Below are 26,217 nucleotides of genomic sequence, written 5' to 3'. Positions count from 1 at the left end.
ATCATGGGCATGTTTTCCTGATTTAAAAATATTTTTCCCAAGTAGCAAGCTACCAAATAGTCTGCTGCAACAATCTAGAAGAGGCGCTAAGATACCCAGGAATGAACACTGAAATAGCCAATGCTTGAGAAGGCTGTGGAAGCTGGTTCCCAAAAGACTTGTAATCTAGTGCATGGCAGCTGTGGCAGCTTCACTCTGGGAATCCAGATGGAGCTGTTGACATGGGCATGGTGGTGCCCACCTGTAACCCCAGCAGTCGGGAGGCTGAGGATGCAGACTGTGAGGGGAAGATCTATAGAGATGGGGAGCCAGTCTGCTCCATCTGGTGAGACCCTTTCACAAAACCAAAAAGTAAGGGCCGAGAAGAGATGCCACTGGTAAAAAGCATGACATGAGTTCAATCCTTGGAAGTTGCCAAAAGCTGGTGTCTGGAGCATGCATAGTGGCAAAGACAACAAAAGAAATTCTGCCTCAACAAAGTGGAAGGAGAGAACAAACCCCTAAAAATTGTGTTCTGATGTCCGCTTGAGTGTTGTGGCATGCATGTACCCACACTCACACATTACTACATTACACACAGACACACAGACACACACACACACACACACACACACACACACACACACACACACACACACACACAACCAAAACAAAAAACATCCCACAGAATGAAAGAAGACTTGAACCTTGTCAGTGGTCTGCACTCAGCACTTTCAGGATGCTTACTCTGCCTTTCACATATATAGCAAGCCCTCACCTTCGTGGATCCCACACCATGGTATATGTAGTAGCCCTTCATCTCATTGATGAAGCTATTTTTAAAGGTCCTCTGTGGCAGGCTCTAGAGAGTTAGTATTGACTCAGACAGCCAAGGCCCACTGTAAAACAGGGAAGACAGATGGATTAGGAAGTCCACTCAGAAGATCAAGGCCCAGAGGAGGGGGTGACTGAGAAGAAGGACCATAGAAATGCAGGGAGGATCTACAGAGACAGGAAGGTCCAGGGAATTATACTTATTACATACTGTGTGTGTCTGGTAACTTATACACATTATGTGTATTAATTCTCATGGCAACCCCACTAGATCCAACTTTGAAAGGATAAACAAATATTAGGTTTTAATAGAAATTAATCTAAAAAAAATCAGAAAGTTAGTTGAAACCATGATATCTATAAGACAATGACTGTGATGTTTTACTCTGTACCAGACACTGTGTTAAAACTAATCAGAGCAATGCATACTTTAGCTTTCATGCCAAACCTAAAAGGTTAATATTTATAGCCATGTTTTGGATGACCAAGTGAAGGTAAGGGAGCAACTGGCAAGTACAGGGTTAAATGGACAAGAAGAAGCAGAGTCTGGTCTAGAAGCCACATCTGCCCAGACCTGAAAACTCACACCACGAGTCTTTCTATGGAGCCCAGGCTCCACCCACTTAGCCACTGCCTCTTATCAGCTCTATTTCACAAGGTGGCCATATGAAGACACCCCTTCTTGGACATCAGACAGCCTAATGGGGCTTTTCGTCTGCAGGCTGAAGCACAGGACTCTTCCACAGGATGCTGAGAAACAGATCCTCGTGTTTTAGCTAAGTTCACGGATGGTGGATCTGAGGACCTACAACAGCCTTCAAGTCACAAAACACTGTAGAGGAACTTACACACAACACATTCTTGTGACTCCGGGTCCATATTCAAATCATGTAGGGGACAGGCACATGCTTGATTCAGCCAGGAGGTTGCATTTTGGTGACAACAGGGAGAATGATCTTTGGCTTTGGCTTCTATGATGTGGGACCAGAGTAAGCAAACTGGTTCTGAACACTAATTGATGCTTCCTTGCTGCAGTAGTATTATCTGAGAAATGGGGAAATGCATTTCGTAGTGTTTTTAGTACTGGAACAGTGGAGTACTGTGTCAGAGGTGTATACCATGCCAGTGGGTACTATGCTCGTAGTATACCATGTCAGAGGAATACCATATCAGAGGGGCACTGAATCTGAGGTGTATACCATGTCAGTGGGGTACTGCACAGTAGTGTACCATGTCAGAGGGGTTTCATGTCAATGGTGTAGCATGTAAGGGAGATACCATGTCAGAGGGGTATGTCAGTGGAGTACCATGTTGCAAGGGTACAATGATTTAGTGCACCATATCATCAGTGTGATACCATGTGGCAAGGAACTTTGCCAAGTGTACAGAATTCCCGTGGTTCCCCGGGCATTGGGTTGGTGCTGTCGATAATAACAGTGATGGTGGCATCAGCAGCTCCCACCGACTGAGCACCTTTTTAGCCAGGCGTACTGTGCCAGGTGCTTCGCCCTGCTTTCCACTTCTGAGTAATGGTGACAATAAGGGGACAGCTTGCCCACAAGGAGGGAAACTGCTATCCTAGGTGGAATTAGCTCACATCCCTACTTACCTCCCCACTGTTTTAATCTATATATTGGCAACTCCAAAGGTAATGGAGAACTTCCTTGAACTACACACAACTCAGATGTTCGCCGTTAAATGAGCAGCACTTCTTCCCCCATTAGAGTCAATTATCTTATCTGAGAGTGCCAAGTGCTGTCTTGTTAAAAGGTCATGAGAATTAACTAATTCCAGAATGAATAGAATGCTCACAGCTCTGCGAAGAGAAACATTTTTATTGTCAGAGTTTTCTCTTAATTTCAGGAAGATACAAAAGCAAGCCTTTCCTTTAAAAAAAAAAATGAGGCAGGGTTTGGGTGGGTGGGAGGGCAGCGTCTCAGAGATGAATCTGGTTCCCAAGTCCGGGGTCCCAGGGGGAGTTAATAGGATAAGGCAGTTCATAGTGGGGGAAGGGAGCTGGAAGTATACGGTGGTGGGGTGCTGACATCTTATCCTCTCTGTTCTGCCTCCCTGGTAGTAACAGAGGCCCACACAGCTGTGAGGGTGACAGGTAGTCTCTGGGGCCTGTGGAAGAGACCCCTGTGAAAGCAAAGCTCCATTCAAAACCGCTTGTGACTGATTCCCCAGAGACTGGGTCACCCTGAAATAACAGTGGAGGACAGTGGTAGGAAAAGGACCTAGGACATCACGGTGGAGCTGAGAAATACCTTGCTGATTCTTCACTACTAACCTACCAGGCAAGAGGTCCCCACCGGTGCATAGTAGCAAGTCTGTTACAGGGGTAACCACCCACTTTCTGATTGGGATTCAGGCCCCACAGACAGGAGGGAATTTAATCTGGCACTATAAACCTCATAAGGAGCCCGGGCCTAGGAGGACGTAGGCCTTAGTTGGGAAAGTGCTGCTGTTATTTTGCTAAATGGACATGCTGTGCCTGTCAAATTGCCTTCTGCACAATTGTGTCTATCCCCATAGATGAGTGCTGTTGGCGGCCTTGGTCAGAGACACTTCTTTAAACAGCGCACTGGCCAGAGTGCTGAGACGATGTGACTGTTGAAGATGCTCAGCCATCCGTGAGACACCTTTATCGCCCTCTCCCAGGCTCAGAAGACAGGAACACCAGGGCAGAAGGATTGGGTAGAACACCGTAGAATGCTACCTTCTGCTCATGGCACGACCTTTTACTCTTCAGCTCACAGCTGCTAGGATTACCTGCACAAGATGGAGCCTCTCAACATCCAGTCGTGGAGCAGGGAGGGCCATCCGAGGCTCCACCCACCCCTGAAGATCTATAGGCAATTAATGGCTGCTGGTGAAGAGAGGCATTTTCTGTTGTGGTGTAGCCACTGGTAAGATGTTCATGCTTCTGTAAGTTACCTTTCACCCATCTATAGGCAAACCTAATGAACTGTTTGTGTTACAAATAAAACAACAACAACAACAACAAAAAAAAAAACAAGACATGAAAGTCACAGCGGAACTAGTAGGAAAAGGAAGGTGAACAGTGGGAGTGGGAAGGGTGCAATAGGGAGCAAAGGAGGGTAAATATGATCAAAATGCAATATGTGCATGCATGAAAGTGTCGTAATGAAGCCCACTATCATGCATGATTAGTATATGCTAATAAAAACCACTGGAATCAATGGAAGGTGAGAATTACAGACATGGGATTTGAAGAGGCAGAGGCCAGCAAGCAATAGCATCTTGAAACCAAAATGAAGAGGACCTTTATTAGCCTTCCATCAGGGGGCCCAAATAGAAGTCATGCTAGTAAGCCCTCAGCTCTGTCACAGTCCTGTCTGGCAGGTGATGGACAAGGGGAAGAGGGAGGAAGAGAAAGAGTCTGCCTTGCTTGGCTCTCTCTGACAGATGGACACACACACACACACACACACACACACACACACACACACACACACATGCTCAGTCAGGAATTCGGTCCTCAGAATCCAGTAGCTGTAGCCACCACCCGATTCCTGACAGTCATTCAAGTCACAATAGTATCATTTGAAAAGTGTGCTCCATGGCCAACAGCTTGTGCATGTCACTCAGCCTCACGCTGGTGGCTGAGTGGGTTAGGAAACATCAGTGAAGAATGTATATATTGGTGTTGAAACGGAAGCTGAACTAAGGGGACCTTTGAGTCACTGCGAAGGGTTATGGTGAGCTACCTACCAAGACCAGACAGCGGAGCTGCCCTAAAGGTAGGGCATGTTTCAAGCTCTTCCTCTTTCTACACTTTCCTTTTAGTTGAAGACACAGGCACATAGAGCTACCCACAGAGTAAAGGGCGAAATGAGTGTTGGAGGCTGGGGCTGATGGGGCCACTAAATGATGGGGTCTCTGCCCCACAGTAACCCTCCTTTGAAGCTGTAAAAAGCAGTGAATGCAGTTGGCCAAATGTTCTGAAAGTAACAACAGTGGATTAAAAAAAATAATAAAAGAAGCTAAGAAATATAAACGATCATCCCCAGCTGCTAAGGATGGACCAAACCATTCAAACAACATTATTATTATATCATATGATGTTATTATATCATAATTATTGTATTCTTCACTCTCTGAAGGATGAAGAGTAACCACACACCAATAGACATTGCAGGATTATGTAAATTACACCCTGCACTGTGTATTTATAACGAAGGTGCAAATCCCCGCTCAAGTATACTGAGAGTGACCTAGATAAGAAACTTGGTTTCCCATTAGGCAACTTGTAATTCAATGAAAAGGTGACAAGATGCTTGAAGAGTTCAGAGAGAGGCTGTGGAGAAGGAGCAGGGTTCACAGGATCACCTACATTGAAATGTTAATGATTTCTAAAAGCCAAGAGCCAGGGTGGGAAAGTTCAATCGCTCCAGCTCTGGTCCATCTGATCCTGGGGCTGACATTTTCCTGTCACCTTTTCCTGCCCAGTGAGACATGAGCGATGGCTCAGAAAGTGCAAGCTTTGTCCTGACATTTGGGGAAAAAAAAAGACTCCATTGATGTTCAGACACATGGAAGGCACCCTAGCCCCACCCCAGAAGAGGCAATTAACGAAGTCACTAAGCCAGTGGAGGACCAGGCTGGGAAAAGGGGGTCCATGCAGGAAGTCCCCTTACATTTGTTCTGCAGCAGCATTCCAGGGAGCAGTAGAGAGAGTTATAACCGCAAGTGACTGTTGGTCCGAGTAGCATTTAAAACATACATTTTATTTGTTTATTTTTATCTGTATGGATATTTTGTTTGCATGTATCTCTGTACATCACTTGCATGCCTGGTGCCCTCAAAGGCCAGGAAAAGGCATCAGATGCTCTGGAACTGGAGTTATAGATGGTTGTGAGCTGTCACGTGGGTGCTGGGAATCTAAGCTCAGTCCTCTGGACGAGCAGCCAGTGCTCTTAACCTCTGAGCCATCTCTCCAGACCCATCAAGTGACACTTTTGTTTCAAAAGTGGGAACCAACCTGGGCACATGGCTGGCTACCTGCTTTTCTGTTTTCATACTCACATTTGGGGTTTTTGTTTGTTTAAACCTAGTCACTTCTATGAAATTGAGGTCACTAGGGTGTTCTGACTTGTGGTCTTCCAAGGAGGGAAAAATGACAATATCAATATAAACCAAGGTGCCCTGAAAAGGCCACAGTTATGCTGGAGGTTCTGCAGATCAAACGGAGTAGAATTTCATTGGTCAAGGAGAGTTGGAATGCTGAAGATCTAGAGCCAAAATTACCTTGGGCTGCCTTCAGTCTTCTTAATAGTCATTTATTACGACCTGCTGCGAGCGAGTGATCTACTCTCCTTTTCACATCAGGTCAACTTTGGAATGTAGTACCGTAATCAGACCACTGGCATCCACAACACCAAGGCTAAGCTAGCAGGAGCAATGAGACCTGTAGGAAATTACCCTGCTTTGCTGTAACTACCTGGTGTCCCCACAAAGTACCTGGCAAATGCATTGATTTAGGATTTCCTTTAGTTTTTGGTGACTATAAAGATTTCCTTAAACTGTGTCCAGAGCAGAACACGTCACTAGAGTCACCTGAATCTGTATTCCCAGGTCATGGTCTCCATATTTGGCTGAGGATAAACTACTTCTCACTGGTGGTTTACATCAACACCAATAATGACAGAAAAGGCAAGACCACAAACAGGAACAGCAGCTTTTCATCTCTCAGCCCACATTCCTGCTTTTCCTATAAAGCTACCACACTTGAGAGTTCTGACTGAGAACCCAGTGACACACTGCGTGTGGCAGTGTAACAGAAGAGGAACCAGAAGCAGCCTGGACACCTGACACAGGAGACTGGCTAGGGTACAGCCACCGCACACATGACAGCTATCACAAAAAAACGACAGCCCACAACGAAGAAGACATTTGAGATGTAGTGTTGGGGCAGGGAGCAGGGCATAAAAATGCAGGTTTTTTTTTTCTGGCTGTGCTTCTGTATGTACTTCTGTATATGCATCTAAAAATCAACAAGAGCCAGGTGTGGTGGCACATGCCTTTAATCCCAGCACTTGGGAGGCAGGCAGGTGGATCTCTGTGAGTTCGAGGCCATCCTGGTCTACAGAGTGAATTCCAAGACAGCTAGAGCTGCTGTACAGAGGAACTCAGTCTCGAAAAAACAAAACAAAACAGCAACAAAGAAATAGATTAAAAGGACACCTTGCTTTGAATCAGGGTGTTAGGCTTATAGATATGTTTTGTTCTCTAGTTTCCAAGAGCCTGTTAGCGCTATTCTGCATATGAGAAGAGGTTCTGTAATAAATCTCCGGCAAGGCAGGATCATTCTAAGGGTGATGGAGCCGAGGGAAAGGGCTCTTCCACACAGCAAGTGTCAGACCCCGGTTTCCAGAACAAGAGTTAGACTGGGTTCACAGGTGAGAATGAAGGGCTCAGAAAGGCTCTGTGACTCCCAAGGACACACAAGTATGTGATGGAGTGGCATTGGAATCCAGCTCTTTGTGGTTTCAAAGACTAGCCTCTGAGTTATCATCCTCTGATGAGTTACAATGGCTAAAATTAAAACAGTAACAACAAAACAATGCAAATGTGTGCTGTAAGCACAGCTAGTCTTGATCTTTGGGGCACTTCAAGAGGAATCCTTTTTAATCCTGATTGTCAAAATCAAAATCACATACATGTCAGATTGTAGCCAAACACAGGGTGGGGTCTGTCCAAAGCACAGAAGAATACGGTTATTTACTGACTTTGGGCAAAAGTCTTAGTCTCACTCACCGTTAGCTTCCACCTCTTCAAAATGAAGCTTAGCACACCCCTCCCAAGGGATCAAAGAGATAACACGTGGCATTGTCCCAGAGAGGTGCCGAGCACACACTAAGAGCTTGATAAATGGCAGCTGTCATAACCACCGTCACTTGATATCTCGCTGTCCTTAGCTCCTGTACTTACTGAAAAATTAAACCAGTTCTGTTGTATCCTCTGTTTTTCTTTCTTTCTCTGTATTCCTCATGACTTCCCTGCCACCCCGTTTGCAGGTCCCTGCTAGCTGCAGGCGCTCTCTTGTTCCCAGGAGTTGACAGACTTGGGGCACGGAATGAGAGTTATTTGTCCAACAGATAAAACAGCTTTTAAGGGGAGAATCGCTATAAAGCAGGCTGACAGGATCCCACCGGTGGCTACGTGGGGCTAATTTTAAATCAAGTAAATATACTGCTTTCCCTCTGGTCCCTGGCTAGAACGTGGCTGCAGCAATCAAGACTATGGTTCCTCACTCACAGACACACTTTCTGGAGAATGGATTCTGGCATCATGGATCATTTTTCTGCACTGTGTAGAACTGGGGAGAAGGGCCACTTATGTGCGGCAAACATGTGAGCCCATGGTCAATATGGATGCCCTTTTAACTGGAAGGAACAGAGAACCTTGAAAGGCAAACTGAAGATAAAAGGAAGCAGGATTTTAATTCGCACAGAAATTCTTCCTGCAACAATGGATGAAGAAAGCCTCCCTTCAGCCCCAAGCGGGCTCTACTAAGACCTCTTCCATGCGTTTCTAATGAAGGGGCTGACCTGCTCCCTCCAACCTTTCAAGCCGCCTCAGCCTCACCACCTGGCTTTTCCCTGTCAATTGCAAACAATGCTGATTGTAGAGTGGAGCCACAGCAAGGACTTACAGGGATGACCCAGCCTGGCCTCAGTGGTCAAGGACATATGGCTACCTCTCCAGTGTTGGCACTCCAGTTGTGGGGTGACTTCCTTTTCTCCACTGCAGTCTCCTTATCCCTAAGATGGCAGCACCAATCCCTACCTTCAGTGAGATGGAAGGAAGTGAGGTCAGCTCGGTGTGCACCACAGTGTAGCCCATCTCGTCCTGTTCCTGTGGTGTATCGGAGTTGGTGATGAAAAGTAAAATAAGGACCTAGGAGGACTTTCGGAGTTAAGAGGCCTGAGATTTTTGGTTGAGGATGGAGGAAGGTTGCTACCCTGAGTGTTTTGCTTTGGAGACCTACTAGCCCCTTCAAAGAACAGTTGAGGAGACTCAGCCTTGGTCAATGCATTGGGGGAGGGACCTGGCCAAGAACAGAAGCCACATCTTCAGACTACAGCTTCTAGCTCTTTCCATTTAAAGATCTGGTTCTGAGGGTACAAAGAAAATCAATCACACGTGAGAGCAGAGAGAGCAATCCTTAGAGCTGTTGTCTCGCCAGGCACCACTTCCCAGTTAGAAGGAGGCCAGCCCAGTGTCCATAGTATGGGCAGTAGGTCCCAGCCCAGGCCAAATGAGGAGAGGCCTTCCCTCCCCTCAGGGCTGAGAAGCCTCCTTCCTGCCTCCCAGCATAGCACCAGAGATATGAAGTGGGGTGGACAGGGACTTGTGAGGATCGTTATTAAAACAATCACAGCTCTCACTTAAGGACTGTTCTCCTGTGCATGGTATAATGTTGGAGAAGTCACTTTTACCATGTCACCTAAACAACTCTTCAAGGCAGATACTGTTAGTAACCCAATTTATAGATTAGGTGTCTCAAAGCGGAGCTGGACAACAGATCTTCATTCAGTTTTGTAGTTTTAAAGAAGCAGACCCCTAATTGTTCACAATCGCACCGTTTACTAACGTAGCGCTATGGCCACACACAGAGTCCTAGTGACTCTGGGTCCTCAGCTCTGCTCATGCTGTTGCCAAGGAAGCAGAGCCCCGGGCAGGCCCCCTCCCTTATTTCATCTCAAGTCGAACAAAAGTGGCTTCATAAGACCACTGCTGAGGGAACAAGCAGTCAGAGAGTGACCCTACAGAGAGGACATGCTGAAGCCTGCTGAGGGCCTGTCTGCACCTTATGGTCAAGGCTTTCCTAATGACCTTGGGATCAGAGAAAGCCAGGAACAGCGGGCCTATTCACACCGCTCAGCCGGGGGCAGGCAGCGGGGCCTTCTGGGCAGCAAAGGCCTCAGCAGTCAAGCCTGGGAAACTGCTTGTCATTTCCTCAGGGGGCGAGACACAGATTCTCCTCTGCAGCACTTGCATCCGAGCTGCCACACTGACCACAAGTCTACCCACGGCATGACTGCAGGCAGTGACTGCCTGTTACTCGAATCCCACCCTGCTTCACCTTCCGAAAAGATCCGATGCAGTTGAATTTTAAACGTTAAGTTTGGCTAGTCCCAGTGGCGAGAGAGAAGATACCTGTTGCTATGTTCCACGTCCATACCCCCTGGATGATATGCTATGGCTGGGCCCCCAGAACAAAGCGTCCTTTGGCACATGAACCATGTGACTTATCCTTTGCTTTTTCTACGATCAAATCAGGAAGTGGTCCCCACTGTCCCTCAAGTGGAGTTTGAATTTGGGTATGTATTATTAGTGGAGGGCTTTCCTCCCTGGAACATTTGCTTTGGACAGGAATGAAGGCAGAGAACTTACCTTTATCGACTTGTGGGGTTTATTTTGAGGGGAATGTTTGCTGGGAAACCTCACAGGACAGCCTTTGATGTCCCCCTCTTACCCTGGGACTCTCCAGGCTCCTGCCCTCAGGCATTCCCCACTCTTTGGGATCATTGTGGTTTCCTTCCTTCCTGTCCCCAACTGTGCATATGACAGATATGAAGTCCTGTTGTTCTCTGTACACACAGGCCCCTGTGTTCGGCTCAGTCTTTGATTAGGAAATCTGAGGGAAGTACAGGCACCATGAGGATGATGGTATGAACCACAGCTACCAGGCTCTAATCAGAAGCTGTCCCATGTCCATTGCTGGGTCAGTGTCTAGACAGAGAACATTCCAGGCCAACCTGACCTACCTGAGACCCTGTCTCAAAGTGCAAAAAATAAAAATGAATGAGTGAATAAATAAATAAATAAAATAATCCGTCCTCACCAACTCCCCCTGAGGCATGTAGTTGTATTACCTGCCTTAACGAGATAAGGACATTGAGTCTCAAAGAGGTTCAGCAGCGTGACTAACCTTTCCATTTAGTGCAAGGTACATATTAGTTTAAATCTGAGCTGGGCCTAGACTCACTATACCCTATCACTTCCTGATGAAATATAGAACCCTGCACGTGGCAAACACGGCGGAGAAATGGTCAGCCCTTTCATTATGTGAACCTGCTGAACCTCTCAACGTTTCCTGGCTGTATTTCTCTGAGACAACAGGCACTTGGGGTAAGATCTCATCACAAACAGACTCGATTGTAGAGAGCGCTTCAGGGTGTGTTAATTAGCATGTCCACACAGAGCAAGACTTCCATGCAGAGAGAAGGAATGGAGGCCTCTCACAAGAGCCAGACTTATGATGCATCTGCCCAGTCAGCCTCTCTTCCAGTGGGACAGGCAACAGAAGCCACCCGTACACACCTTGATTTCTATAGGTCTACACCCAGAATACTTTAGTGCAATAGAGACCCAGAGAGGTAAACACAGAAAAGGACATGCAAACATGCCCTCCACAAATGACTGCTGTTTCTATCTGCCGCCCTCTGCCTCTGTGTGGTTAGTCTTCCCTCCAAAAATTCATTGATATCTTCTCTCTCAATGTCTTTCTTGATTTGCAACTCCACCTCTTGTGGAAGTTTCAGCTGAACTTCCTGGCTAGACTGAATTGGTGTCTCCTGAGGGAGCCCACAGGGATGAGGTTCAAAGTCTATACCATAGTGTTAACAGCCAGGAGTTCCTTGCACATCTGGCTCTCTAGAAACCTCTGGATAACTCAAAAGCATTAAGCAGCTTATCCAGATTTGCCAATCACAGCCCAGGAGGACAGAGTGCAACAGATGGGTCAGTGCTGGTTCCTCACTGAGTGTGGGATGCTCCATCTACTAATCCCAAATTACCGAAAACCCTGCATCCAAGACGGCCCTAGAGTGTAGAATCTGAGAAGGTTAAACTTCTCGAGGACCCAGCTGCCTGACAGTGACACCTGAATGCACTCAAAGTCTTCTGTGGGCCTTGGGCTAGGCTAGACCTTTTGCAGATGCTGTCTCATCAGTGACTCAAAACACCACTTAGATATCAATTGATAAATTACCAAAGAGGAAAGCTGGGGAGATAACTCCATGTTTGCCTTGGAAGCCGAAGGATCAGAGTTTGATTCTGAGAACTCATGTTAAAGAAAAAAAATCCAGGCATGGTTACCTCTTGTAATTCCAGCACTGGGGAGGTGGAGACAGGCAGAGCCTGCAGGGCTTGCTGGTTACTAGCCTAGCCTCTTTGATGAGTCTCAGGCCAATGAGGAATGCTATTTCAAGAAAAGATAGATGGTGTCTGAGGAACAACACCTAAGGTTGTCTTCTGGCCTCCATGTGCCCATATACCCATACACTCATACACTCATGCACACACCACCCCTCAACACATGTGTAAACACACACACACACACACACACACACACACACACACACACACACACACACACACAGAAAGAGAGAGGAAGTCAAGACTGATTTTAAAAGCAGTGGCCTGAGCTGCAGGAAGACTGTACAGCTGTCCTTAGGACAAGGCTGTTACTGAGAGAAGGAAACACAGAATGGAAGAAAAATTACTGTGTTTGTACAAACATGGCTCCCTTCTCCCCATCCTTCTCTGCTACCTGATGAGAAGACTGGCTGAACCCTGCCTCCTGCCCTTGTCCCAGGCTCCAGCACCCCGTGACTCCCTGATTGAACTGACTTCACCTTTTACAGAGACTACAAAGTGAAACAATGGCCATCAAGGAAACCAGTTCCTCCCACGTGAGTAGATTTAAATTATGTGACCACACAGTAATGAGTCTGGAATAAAAATAAGACTGAAGGAAAAACTCTTTCCAAGGACTCTGGAAATCTGTAAAACCACAGCCTTTCTACATTTGTTGGGTCAAGTTGCAGGAGCACCCTGAGATACAGCCATGGCTATCTCCTGCCCACTATTCCTGTGCCCTGCCCCCCAGGGGGCTAGATTGTCCAGATTTCTGGTATTAAAGTGATTGCACTCATAAACTTGGTTCTGCCTTTCTTGGGACATTTTTAAACTCAGGAGTTGCTTGGCCCACAAATTCAAAGTGTCCTGTCTGCCAGGGTGCCAGGAGACAGACTGTCCCTGCTAGTGGCTATTCTAAGTTAGCACTGGGTGCCAGCAAGTCGCTTTATCCCCAGAATGGCCTGTTAACTGCATTCCCAGGCCAGGAGAAAGAGGCCTGTCGACAGCAGGATTCTTGAATAAAATTGCCCAGTAACCAGGAACAGACTGAGGCAGAGTCCGGCTGGTCCTACACGGCTGTCTCTGGCCTTCGCTCTTCTAGTTCCATCCTCAACCCCATTTCCAGCAGTCATTTTCCACTCATGTGACATCTAGACTTCAAAAGCACAAAAGAATTGGGAGCCTCTGTTCCTCCCTCCTCGTCCCTCCCATCCCCTGTCTAGTGTTTGCTTGGTTCTAGCCTCAGTGTTTGCCCGTCTATCTTTCTTCCAAGGAACTTTGGCCAAACACATGTTGAACCTGGACATGAGCAGCTGTGGTGACAGCACAGCATGATGGGGACACTTTCTATCTCCATGGAGCTTGCAGCCCAGTGGTGGAGACTGATAGTCACCACCTAATGTCATAGTGATTTAGTGTAATACTGTAGACAGTATTACAGGCTACCGAAAGACATATAACTAAGTTGCCGGCTTAGTGCAAGAGGTATTCAAGGGCTTCCCTGAATAATGGCATTCAAGTAGAGTTCTTTTGTGGGTTTTTAACTTGGGTTTGTTGAGGCAAGGTCTGGCTTTGCAGCTGAGGCTGCCTTCAAACCCACTGTTCTACACCAGTCTCCTGGCTGTGGGGGTTATAGTAGTGTACCCCCATACTTGGCTTGGGTGAGGGCCTTGAAAAAGAAAGAACACAGGGAGAGAAGCAGGTGGCAGGTACCACCCTCTAGAATGAAGACCTGCTGCCTTCTTTGGGTCACTTGTGACCCCCCACTTCCCACTGATCTCAGATGACCCAAGATCACACACAAAGCTCCATGTTTGCAGGACAGTGAGAAGACTAGACATCTGAGTAGGGCCTGGGATTCAATCCTATTCCACAGCGTTGACCTGTCAACACCCGATCACCCAGGAATCCCATTCTGGAGGAAGAAAGAAGGAACCAGCGGCGGTGAGGTGAAGACGTCCACGGAAGTGTTATATACAACAAACGAGAAGAGCCGTAATAGAGCTAATGAATTTGACAAGGAAGAGAGCTGGGCCACGCTGGAAAATACGTGCCCACAAAGACTATCAACCTGTGCACTCATGCCGCCATGCTAAGGCTATGGCTGCTGCTCCTTAGGAAGGTCACGTGCAGCAGCACACTGAAACTCCAAGATACACTCAGAGTCCCATTCTCGTAACTCATGTTAAAAAAGAAAGAAAGACATCCATGCACGGTATACACTTGTCATCCCAGCAGTGGGAAGGTGCAAACAGGCAGATCCCTGGGCCTTCCTGGCCAGCCAGCCTAGCCTATTGGGTGAGGTCCAGGCTGATGATAAACAAGACAAACAACAACAGGCAGGGAGACAGACAGTGCCAGAGGAACTACACCTGAGGTACAGAGACAAGACACCGCTGCTCCAGGAACTTGAAAGACCCGAACATATCTTAACATGTTCTCAACACTTAAACGGGGTCAGAGCATTATTTTAGGTAGCTGCTGATTTTAAAGTTAGTAGCTAAATGCATTCTTTAGCCCACTTCTCAAAAAGCAGTGCCTGAACTGAGAAGGGAAGAGGCCGAGAGTAAGGAAAGGGAGCTGATGATGAAGAGCAGAGGGAACTTTCTAGAAGGACGAAAAGGTTCCATGCTTGGCTCACATTGGCGGCGACGGGTTTCCTGTCTGTCAGAACTCACAGAATGGTGTCTATGTGGCCATCGGATTGCAATAATTGATTTAGGAAGCAAGGGCAGGGGCCTCGTGTCTGAGTAGGTGTGAGGGTGCGGGAGACATTCTTGAGTGGCGGTGGTACCTCAGTGCTGATGTCAGGCTCTGAGGTTACAGTCAGAGCCCTGGACATTGCTGTGGAAGGCCGATTTCATCTGTCTGCCCTGGAATTCCCTTCTACCTGCTGTATGTTCTCTGAAGCTTGTCTATGTGGCTCCTAGGGGTTCTGGCTGCTGATTGGGTTCCAGCATCAAGAGATGGGAGGAAAGGAAGAGAGAGAGACTGAGACATGTACCGCTCCATCACCACCATTTGCTACTGAGCACCAAAGCTCCCAAGAAGCATCCTGGACTGGCCTTCTCCAGTCCCTGGTAAGCACTCCCTCTTTCCCTGGCCTGCCTGGAGAAGTAACAACACTCCGGTACCATTAGTTCAGTGTCATTTCGCTCCTTGGCACATGGCACTCGCCTTTCCAATTAGCTTCTTTATTACATAATTCTCAAATTAAAAAGCAAATGAACAATCAAACATACAACTAAGTAAGCAAATAGAACAACCTACTGCTTGGCAGTTCTACTGCCAGGAAGATTATCCCCAAACTGTTCTATTGTGAGCAGCTCCTCAGACTGGAAGACTTTCTTTCATGCTGAGATGAAACATGTTGAGTGAGTCATAATTTCAGCCAGTCTCTTGTTTGTTCATTTTTGTTCCTGACTTACAAATAAAAAACTGAGAGCATGATGAAGATGAGCCTTGCCTGGATGGCAGGGCTAGTATCTGCGGGGGGAATAACACAGACAAGACCATGGGCCTATAAAGTCTGTGCACTTGCCGCTCCTCTCATTCCAGATGCCTGCGCATGTGGGCAGAGGCCAAAGGAGGACACCAGATGTCCTCTTCTGCCACTGTCCATCTTACTTCTTTGAGATCGAGTTTCTAGCCAAACATGGAGTTAGGCTGGCGGTCAGCAACCCTCAGAGATCCTTCTGTCTTGTCCTCCTGACCTCATTGGGCTTACAGACAAGTGTACAACTATGCCAGGATTTTTCTGCGGATGCTGGGGACCCAAATTCCAGTCCTCATGCTTATACGCAATGGACCATCTCCCAAGCCTCTCCCATCCTTTTTACACTTCATGTCTGACTCTGTCCTCTACACTCCGCAGAGTGAGTCTGCTTGCTCTCCAGGACAGCATTTCTGACATGCCAGTCTCTAGGCCTTCTTTTTGGGGGAGCTGGAAAGTATTTGTCTGATGTCAGTTGTAAAGAGCTGCTGTTAGCGATTCCTACAGAGCAGCAAGAGGGATCAATCTTAGAGAAAAAGGCATTAATGCAGGATCCTGGATCTCCATCCCTTCCTCCCTATGAAAGATCAGGTTCTATCGATTCCTTCCCCCATTCTTTGGGCTATAAAGCTAAACCCATGGCTTCTGCCCAAAAGACCCGATGTGAGGTGGAAGAGAATAGAGAAACCATGACCCTAGCCACTCACTAATAACACCCAGACTCAAAGTGCAGCAGGTCTGTGCTCACGGAACAAAGGACATCTGAGAACTGAGGCTGCATGGAGGAGCCAGACTTCGATAAGGAACTGGGGAGGGTGCTACCATCACTCTAGCTTCCGTGGCTAATGTTTTCCCTATTCTTCTCAAGTCCAACTCATGTGTACCTGAGTCCCAGGAGGTAAAACAAACATTTCTGTCACCATGCTTTGGCTCATATCTTTCTAAGTTGACTACCTACAGCAGACTTAAGCATTCTGTAAGGTCCTTAATTCAAGAAAGCCTTTTTGAGCACAGCCACCTCGTGCTGGGCTCTGGGCAAGATAATAGGCTACAGGAGATGTGTACTGCAGCCTTCTTGGGACAACATGTCTACCGTCCCTTCCTGTGGTATTGCTGCCACACTGAAGGCCAGTTTATGAGGTGCTGTTGTGTGAATGAGGAATGTCCTCCACAGACATTTTAAACTCTTGCTCCCAGCTGTTGGCGTTGTCTTGAAATGTTATGGATCTGTAAGAATTGGAGCCTTGCTAGAGGAAGTGAGTCACTGGGCGTGAGCCTTGAGGTTTCATAGCCTGGCCCCACTTCCTGCGCACGCTCTGCTTTCTGATTACGTATAAAACGTAGCTGTCTGCCTCATGTTTTTGCCATCATACCTTCTGTGCCATGATGGACTCTGGTCCTTCTTAGATTATAAGCCCAAATCAAGCCTTCCTTCCCCACTGTTTTTGTTAGGTCCTCTGTCCGAGTGATGAGGAAAGTCACCAATAAACGGGTGAGGTGTCAGAGATCTTTCAGGAGCGCACATTCTCTGTGACCACATTAATTGCCCAAGTGCACCTCTGCTGACACTTTCCAGATGGCCTCAGGAACTGGATGACTCAGGCTCCGCCAGACTCAGCACTGCAGTAATGTTCCACCAAGCAAAGCTCTTTCAGAACTGCCTCTTGAAGAACAGCAATTAAGCTTGGCAACGTTCTCACTTATGAATTAAACTATCACCACTTGGTGCCAGAGTTTGTATAGTGTTTTCAACCCACACTCAGTTTCTGGTAGAGGTGAAAATATGACCTAATTAATAAAAAGATCTGTCACTGCTTCTGAGCATGCAGGAATGTCCCACCCAGAGGTGGCTACAGCTCCTGTTTGTGAGAGTATGCTGGTACGATTCCTATAGTCATGGAACTATGGACTGCACGGAGCTGAATGAGATCATCTACATCCATCACATCCCAGGCTGAGAGGTAGAAGTAGAAACAAGACTCAATGGGTTATACTACTGGAGGGCACCATGCTTCCTTAAAGATATTACAGTTAAAGCATCCCCACCCTTCAGGGTGGGCCTGGACTTGATGTGGAAGAGCCAGCATCCCAGGGTGCTCTGGGGCCTTCATCTAAATGGAAAGCCTTTCTCTACCTGATTCCACGGGCTCTCCCGCCAGACAGGTGCTTGAAGCATCCTCAAGATCGTAACCTGCCGCTCATCCACTGCTGTTTACACAGCTTACAGAAGCAAGGGGAACTGTCAGCCTTACGTGGATACAGCTAACTGTCAGTGAAGCAAAGTCAACTTCTGTCCTAGTTAAAGAAGAGACACGGGGGGGGCACTTTAGATGGCAATTCCTTTTGTGGCTGCTCTCCTGGAACAGCCAGACATCCTACAAATGTGCTCTGACAAGCGCCCCGTTTGCTTTCTCAGCTGCTCTAGTGAGTAATGCAGACTAGAAAGCTGGCAGGCTATAGCAAAGCAAGCTTGGTCCAGGTCTTCCCTCAAAAGATAAAGAGGAAGATAGTCTGCCTTGTGACAATGACAGAAGTCACCACAGTATCCAACTTCCACTTAATCTCTCTGCACCACGTGTGTGTGTGTGTGTGTGTGTGTGTGTGTGTGTGTGTGTGTGTAGGGCAGGGTAGGTACTCTATAAACTTTCTTCCTCAAATTTCATGGCAACCCTGTGATGTCCCCACTTGTGTCCCCACTTTACAGATATGGAAACTAAAGCTGCAGAACTTGCAAGCAGTGGAGATGAGGTCTTAAAGTCAGTGGCCTAATTTCAGAAGCCAGGCTCTCCAGGGGGGATCTGTCACTCATACCAGCCATGCACATTGTATGAACAATATGTAAATGCAAAGCTGAGGTTCTGAGAGGTTTAGAAAGGTGTCTAAGCCTACCCAGTGAATGAAGATCCAAGGTGGGGCCCGAAGTGGGGTCTTTCAGTTCGGCATCATCCATTTGAGCTAAGGACCTAGAGCACCATGCCTAAAGGCATGGTTTTGGAGACCCCAAGCCTTGAGTGAATGGCAGCTGTGTCATTTACTGCCTGTAGCATCCTGGAAAGTTGTCCCTTTGAGCTTTAGATCCCCATGAGAAAGAAATGCTGATTCCACAGAATCACTGGGAGGGCCCAGAAAGAAGAAGCATGTCCTGATGTGGCCCAATGCCAAGGCCACATTTGAGATATATATATTTTTTAAATCAAGATTGGAAAGCTATAACATAAGGGGAAAGACTGAGCTCCAAAGATTAAAAGTATTTTTTCAAGTGTCAGAATCCCTATGGTTGGGAGATGTTAGCCACGTGACAGTAAGTGAGTCATTTTAGCTCTGTGGGACCCAGGGTCCTCATCTGCAAAGGATCCTAATCCAGTGGGGCTAGGAGATTTCAATAGAAAAGTACAAGTGAGGTGTCTGAGCTAGAAAGAGGCCTGTGGAAAACCCAGAACTAAGAGCAATTGATCTTGTGAATGACAGTGACCACTGGCATCCTTCCTAGTCTACATGTAGCTTTGTTTTACTGAAAATGCTCTAAGCATGATCAAAATGCTAAGAATAAAGCCTCGTTTGCACGACGGCACAGCATTAAAATACCACTCTCTCCGCGTTGTTCTGAAGCAGATTTCTCTAGAAAAGGAAAGGTAAGGTAATCAATGGAGACCAGCAAGGATCTGAAAACAGGAAGAAGAGTCAAGTGGGGTGAACACATCGCATGGCTGCCTGTCTGAATGGGAGTCCTTTGGAGTAGAAAAGACCTACATTTGCCCCTTTGCAGATATCACATGGCCGTGAGAAGGTCCTCCGTGGGGGGAGGGGGGTTCACCCTAGCCAAATAAAGCTTGCTGGGGGAAGTGAACGGAGAGAGCCCAAAGCAAGTTTCCATGGAGTGTTAACTCCAATTTCTCTATTTTCTCATGAAAATACCAGTAAATATGTCTGAAACTTAAAGGTCACTGGCTGCTCATTTTTCAGCACAGTTCCCAACTAAGAGGCTGAATGTCAAATAGATCTGTCAGGATCACCACCTTGATATGGCTGCCCTGGGCAGATATTAGCAGAAGCAACATTCTTTCCCGCCCTCTGCTTCTGTCTCCTCTCTGCTGGCTAGGTGATGCAAGTCTTATCTGGAATTTGATAGGCTGTAGAAAATAATTATAAATGAAAAGGTTATTCATAATTTTTAAATGAGTTAATTAGTAAACCCAGTCAGACTCACTCATTGCAGTAATTAATAATTGATTATACTTGAAATTAAACACAATTTTTCATCAAAAATCTAATTAAATATCTGTGCTTTTTGCCTGTTGATTAGATCAGTTGGTCTGCTGGAAAAGAGTCATTGTTAAGATATTTGTGCTTGGCTGAAACAATTAATTTGATTTTTAATAATTGATAGTTCCTTACAAGTTAGTCATTACAGCCTGCAATTATGGCCAAGCAAGATGCCCACATGCTCATTCTAGCCTTCATCAGTTGGAAGAGACCAGGTACCAAGGATAACATCTCCAGCCCTTGAAAAAAGGGGTGGCTGGTCCCCACATCTGTAGTGCATTCCCCTGCACTGTTTAACTCCAGCCTCACAGACATCCTTCTGGGAAATCAGTCTGAGGGGGAGCAGTTGCCATGTGGGAGAGCTGGTCTCTTGGACTGTCTGATACTGAGGCCATGCTCTTCCCAAGCCCTTGCTGAGTCTATCCAAATGACAAAGGGAATGCCTAGGCTTGCCTCTTTGGGGTTTTTCTTGGGTGTGATTGCTATAATCCAGCCTTACATTTATCACAAGTGTGTATTTACTCTTAGAGAGGATGTGTTATTTGTGGACTGACTACCTCTGATTGGAGTTGCAAATTCTCCTAAACTTATCTTACATCTACCTCCTTTCTCCCCATGCCCACATTGTCATGAAGCCATCAGTTTTTCCTGACTAGTTATTTGTAGCCACTTCCTAATGCTCTGCCATCAGTTCCTTCTTTATGTAATGAAAACCTAACTGGCCTACCATTGCTGATAGCTCTTCAATGGTTCTCTGATTGTCTACCCAATAATGTGCCCACCCTGTTTGCTCCAAGGTGATCATGACAGACATCACTAATCAATCACAGAGATTCTTTTATGTTTCATCTGAATATAGCCTCATGATCTTTCTCAATGTAGCTTTCCAGGTAGCAACAACAAATTATTGGTAGAAGACATAGGAATTGTGCCCCATCTTGTTTCAGAGCTATGCATTCTCTAAGCCTATATTCATAAGGAAAAAACAGACCTGACATAGGGGAGATATTAGAATATTCTTGGAACTGTCACCTTCCTGACTGATTTTAAGAAACCGAGGACCCATTAGAGGAAATTTAACTTACAGTTTACAACAACATTTGAACTCCATCTGTGTTCCAAATATTTTTTCATTTCCAAAACAAGTGTTGGTTCATGTTCTATTATTTTTTTTGTGATGGCGTGGTAGTGCCTCTTAAGACAGGTTCACTTTGCACCCATGTTGACAGCCTGCTAGAGAGTTCTTCATAGGGGGAAGTACTCTGTCTTTCTTTGGCCTCTGCTGGTCAGTTATAATTCCACTTATTGGCATATACTGACAATCCCATTTGCTTCCAGAATTTTCTCTGAACTCCTTAACATGGGTTCAAGGCCTTCTTAGGCTAGCATCATCTACCTCCAACCTTGGAAAAGGCACCCATAGCTAAGTAAGCCACTTTGGATTCCTTTCCTCAGAGGCTTATTATCATAGAGGTCTCAGACTCCTCACTGAGCCCACTTCTTTTTAGATTAATTGCTTTCCCAGGAGAAGATCAAAGAGGGGAATCACAAGTAGGAAACCAGATTTTGCTAGAAATGTGTCCAAAGAATGCCAAGGAGAAGCCATCTGCTGGAGCAGAGCCACAAGTCACAGAAACTGAGGACTTTCTTATGTACCCTTAGGTCAGGTAGGAACTCCCCCCCCCCCCCAACCAGTGTGGCTCTGGACCTCTGCTCTTCCCTCAGCCAGCTCTCCACTCACTGGGGCCTAGTGCTTCTCCTGCAGGATTTCCTTGGGTTCTAACTGTACTTGAACAATCATGGCAGTTTCTGGCAGTTTCTACAATGCTACCATACCACCCTGCCTGAAACTCACCTGGAGCCTTCCTGATCATTTCCTTTCACCCTTAGGATCATCTCCCTGTCTGCTCTTCAGTTCAGCCTTCCTGACCCAAGCACAGAGGACAGAGTGCCCCTATGGCATGGGTCACAGACCACACCAATGTGAGACTTCTTGGTACGACCTGTGTCCTATGACTGTGATGCTGGTGCAGTGCCTTTGATGCCCCCAGGCGCTTTGGTTGGGCCCAATGGGAGCCATGGGGGGCTGGGGGGTGGGGAGGATGGACGTGCTTACCCACGAAGTATGCGAGCAGGATGACCAGTGTGGCTGAGATGACGATGGCACTCAGGGCTGCACACTTCCAGTTGCAGTACTTGGAGGGCTTCTTGAGGTTAAAGGCTGGTCGGGAGAAGGTGCTGCGGGGCAGGGGCCGGGGTGGGGGCGAGTACACGGTGCTAGATGTTAGAGGGTACCCCGGGGATGAGGTGCAGAAGAGCGGGGAGGTGCCTCCTGGCTTGAAGAGGAAGTGCCTGTGGATGGAGAGAGGCGGGAAGGTGTCAGGGTCTGCCAGATAACCAGGTACCCAGGCCAACCTGTAGGACAGAGGCGCGGAAGAAGGAGCATGCAGAGGAGCCTAGAGAAAGAGAGAGAGAAAGAATCATCACAGGGAAGATGACAGGGTCAGGAAAATCACAGACTGGACCACAGACAGGGCACAAGAAGACACGTTTCCACAGAGCACTAGTAGGACAGTGCTACCCACAGGAACACCCACCCAAGGCGGGCGCACGACTCACTCAACAGAGGTTGCCCTGAAGTCCTTTTCCTGGGAACAGTGGAGCTGGGGTGGGGGGTGGGGTCTGTTTTCTACAGTCATTACAATAGCTCAGGGAGTGTCTAAAGTCCTGCTTGTCTCCTGGAGGCTACTGGTATTTACTTTTTTTCCTGTTGTTCCAATACCTGCATTCCAGTATACCTTGGTAAGGTGCTGGAAGCCCTTCTTTTTAAATGAGGCTTTGCTGGGGTAGAAGCCAAGAAGTCACTACTAAGTTCTGCCCATGAGTGGATGGCTGGTAACAGTGCCCTCACAGCCTCAGGAGCCTGGCTGTTGCCTACAGAGCCCATGTGAAAGCTATGTGGAGGAAAGACTGGCAATTCCACACTGTAGCCCAGCTGCAGTCTTGAAGGCAGTGGAGTATAATCAAAGTACATGGTTGTGGCCAGAGGAGGTGTTGAAAAATCCTGCACAACGTGACCTGAACCATGGCCATGCAAATGGCCTTGGACTTAAGCAAATCTTGGGTGGACTTCGTGACTTGTACCACACAGCCTTGAAATCTTAGGACAAACCCACTCCTCCTAGGGTAGAAGACATTCAGACCACAGAGTGTACACTCAAGGCCAGAATACATAAGACACAGGGCCTGTGCTGTGTACAAATTGCTACATGAGATGATTTCCAGAATGGCGAAGGCAGCCGATGAGATGCTGAGGACTGCATATTAACAAGACGGCTGTTAATATGCTGGGGGTGGGGAGTAGGGAGTGGCAGGGTATTCCAAGGACAAACTTGCAAGTTGAACATGGACTTGGGGATGTACATGCAACATGGCATCCCTTCCCCCAGGCATTCCCAGGGAAAGGTCTCAGGGGTCTGCATGCAAGGGCAGGAGCGACCAGGAGAGCACACACAAAGGAGGAGCATGGGGGTGCCACCTACCCGTCACTGTAAGCCCCATCATGGCGGGAGGCGCTGAGAATGTCCATCTCAATGAGGTTGTCCTGCAATGTCCCTAGGAAGGGCTGCTTGCCTAGGTTTCTACGCACACATGGAGACATGAATGAGGCAATGAGTCATGCATCGATGAAGGGGGTAGTATAGAAACAAAGGAAGAGTGGCTGTCGGGTGCGGGCGGCTGTGCATGAGACCAGCGGGGACAAAGGCTCCAGGCAACAGGTCAGTGTGCAAAGCCACATGTGCAAAGGATCCACCTGGCACACAGCATCCAGAGGGAGCACTCGATACAAACCCGCAAGGCTGGAAGCTGTGTGCATCCAACTCCGGTTCTCAGCCAGGAGGACTGGAAGGTGCCCAGCAGCGGGCTGGGCACATTCTATCCATTTTCTCAAATTTTCAAAATAGATGCTATGCAAAGAAGTCAGGGTGATCCCACTTCTACAGATGAGGACACTGGGATATGGAGTTGTCGTGGGACTTGCCAAGGTCACCAGCAACAAGGTTCAAAAGCAAGAATTTGAACTTGTTTATCTGGATCCAAAGCCCAACGTTCTCTCCTTGACTCACTCCACATCTGCTAAAGCAGCATCTGGAAACACCCACTTGGCTTCTCTGAAGACACAAGAACACCAAGCACTTGTGGCCACTGTCTTCTAAAGAAGGAGAACATTCTGGAAAGCCGTACCCTGCTTGGGTCTAGCAGAGCCCCAGGGACTCAATTGGTGCCCTGAGATAGGGCCAAAGAATCTGTATTTTTCTTAAGTCCCTGTGGATGAGGACCTGGTTGGAGTCTCACCATCCTTCAGCTTGTGTGAGAACTGGGTGGTAACTGATTAGTAAGCAAGACAGTCCCCTGAAGACATAGGGCGGGATCTTTACCCATGAGGGCAGGGTAATGCTTATGCATTCACCTGACTGTGCCCCGGGATGAAGACAGCCATCTGGGTCTCAACTGCTAGGTGATGCCATTGCCCCTCAAGTGCTCTGGATCCCACTTCCAGCTGGTTTCAGGACTGCTGCCGCCTCACGGTAGGACATACCAGAGGGAGGAGGGACGGCAGCAAGCCAGTTCTGGGCTCCAGTACTGCCAAGGAACCCTTCTACCTCTTACTGGGCTGTAGAATGGACCACTCCGGCACAAGGACTTCCTGGTGGAGTCTGGGTAAAAATCTTAACTTCTTTTAATCATCCTTGCTGCACGCTGGTGATTATAACACTAAGATGCATAGGTTGTGATGGGGTCCGCTGAGATGATGCTAGCTGGGATGGTTGCCTTATCCTGTAGCCCCACACATGGGCTGCTGCTCTAGGAGCTCTGGGATTGACTTACATTTGTTCTACACCCCTATTCCTATGGAGCCAGCTCTGTCACCTCCCCTTTCAGGCTGGTGGGACACAGTTCAGAGAGGCAACTTTTCTGAGGTCGGATCACACGGGGAAGAGGTGGCAGCGTTCGTCCTGGAGCGGGTTTGTCAGGGCCCAGAGCTCAGACCCTCAGCTCCACACCTCTGTGCTCTCTACACAGTCTGACCTTTGCCTGCCACTTCCTCCAACCAAAGAGAGACTGTAAGGACCATCTGGAGGTCCCACGCCACGAACACCCCAAGGACAGCGGAGTACAAAGTGATACCGTTTTGTAGCTAGGACATTGACAATGAGGCATTAGTGGGCCTTGTCCTGCAGAGAGTCACAAAACAGAGCCTGGGCCGTCACTACCGGGATCTTCTGCTGTGAGGCTCCCAGAGCCTGGGAGGAGTGCAGGGGTCGGCAGTAAGCACTGTCCAGGAGAGGCCTGAGGAACAAGGCAGATCTGAATTCCAGCCCCCCTGCTGCATCCTTCCTCCGCCTTAGGCAGATAGTCACTCGGAGAATCCATCAAAGGATGGTAACTGCTCACTTACACAGCCAGAGGTGAACGTGTGGATCTTTTCTCTGCACTTAACCCTTCCCAGTCTTTCCCAGGCCCAGAGATCTTACAAGATCTGGTTTGGATTGCTCCTTCAAAGTCATTTTCCTGGTACAGATACACTGGCTTCCTTGCTTCTCTCAAACAAGCTAAGCCTGAATTGTCCTTCTGTACATATTCCCTTACATCATACCTCCTTCCACAGCGATGGCTTCTCACCTGCTTCCAGCAGTTCCCCATCTTTCCCCCAGCCACTCACTGACTCCTTGCACTGCTTTAGTACACACATACACACGCACACACACGCGCACACACACACACACACACACACACACACACACACACACACACGCACACACACACATGCTCGCACGCACGCACGCACGCACGCACGCACGCACGCACACACACTGTGTCAAGCCATCATGTAAGATCTCAGGAAATGATGATGGGGAACACAGGGATGCTTGTCTGCCTAGTTTGTTTCTTCCCATGTAATTCCAGTTCTGTAAGGCAGTTGTCCTTTATGTCCGAGAAGACGGCTTGCTACATACATGCAGTCACTAAATAGATCTGAGCTGAGTGCTGCTGGATTCGGTATATGCAGAAGGAGGCCTACCCGGCGGCATATGGCAGACACATAGTGCCTAGAGACAGCAGCAGGCGGTGGTTATTATTATCTCCTCTAGTCTCTTGTTTTGAGGAGGATTTTTAGTCTCTCTTCATCCTATCTCCCCCTGCACGAGGAGGCCGCACAGTGTCAGCTCAGAGGACCTAACCAGAGTTCCGCAGCCTTACTGCACTGATGCTGGTTGCACAGCCTGTTTCTGGGAACTCTTACGAGTTTGGCATCGGCCTACATTCCAGAGAATCAAGCCTGTGCCTCATAATCACCACAAAGTAAACAAATAAGCATGTAATTTTTTTTTAAAAAAAAGGCCAAGAAATAAGCTCAAAATGTTAATGATAGGATATTTCAAGTGCCTAGATCAAGTGATTTTTCTTTTTAA

At 47.5% G+C, this 26,217-nt stretch overlaps 1 protein-coding gene across 16 annotated transcripts in view; it reads right to left on the bottom strand.

Annotated features, from left to right (window-relative positions):
- Positions 1–26,217, bottom strand: part of Tenm4 (teneurin transmembrane protein 4) — a 766,582-nt gene that overhangs the window by 188,529 nt on the left and 551,836 nt on the right. For 13 of the 16 annotated variants that reach the window (XM_042280283.2, XM_076547381.1, XM_076547372.1 and 10 more), the window contains 2 exons: positions 23,284–23,382; positions 21,858–22,093 (listed from right to left, as the gene is read on the bottom strand). In XM_042280283.2, coding sequence (XP_042136217.1) covers positions 21,858–22,093; positions 23,284–23,382 — 335 coding nt within the window. The remainder of the gene's footprint in view (positions 1–21,857; positions 22,094–23,283; positions 23,383–26,217) is intronic. The other 3 variants (XM_076547377.1, XM_042280289.2, XM_076547380.1) reach the window with 1 other exon arrangement.

This window comes from Peromyscus maniculatus, chromosome 1 (assembly GCF_049852395.1).
Source record: "Peromyscus maniculatus bairdii isolate BWxNUB_F1_BW_parent chromosome 1, HU_Pman_BW_mat_3.1, whole genome shotgun sequence".
Lineage (NCBI taxonomy): Eukaryota > Metazoa > Chordata > Mammalia > Rodentia > Cricetidae > Peromyscus > Peromyscus maniculatus.
The sequence above is the reverse complement of the archived record's forward strand: the minus strand, read 5'-3'. Positions and strand labels throughout refer to the sequence as shown.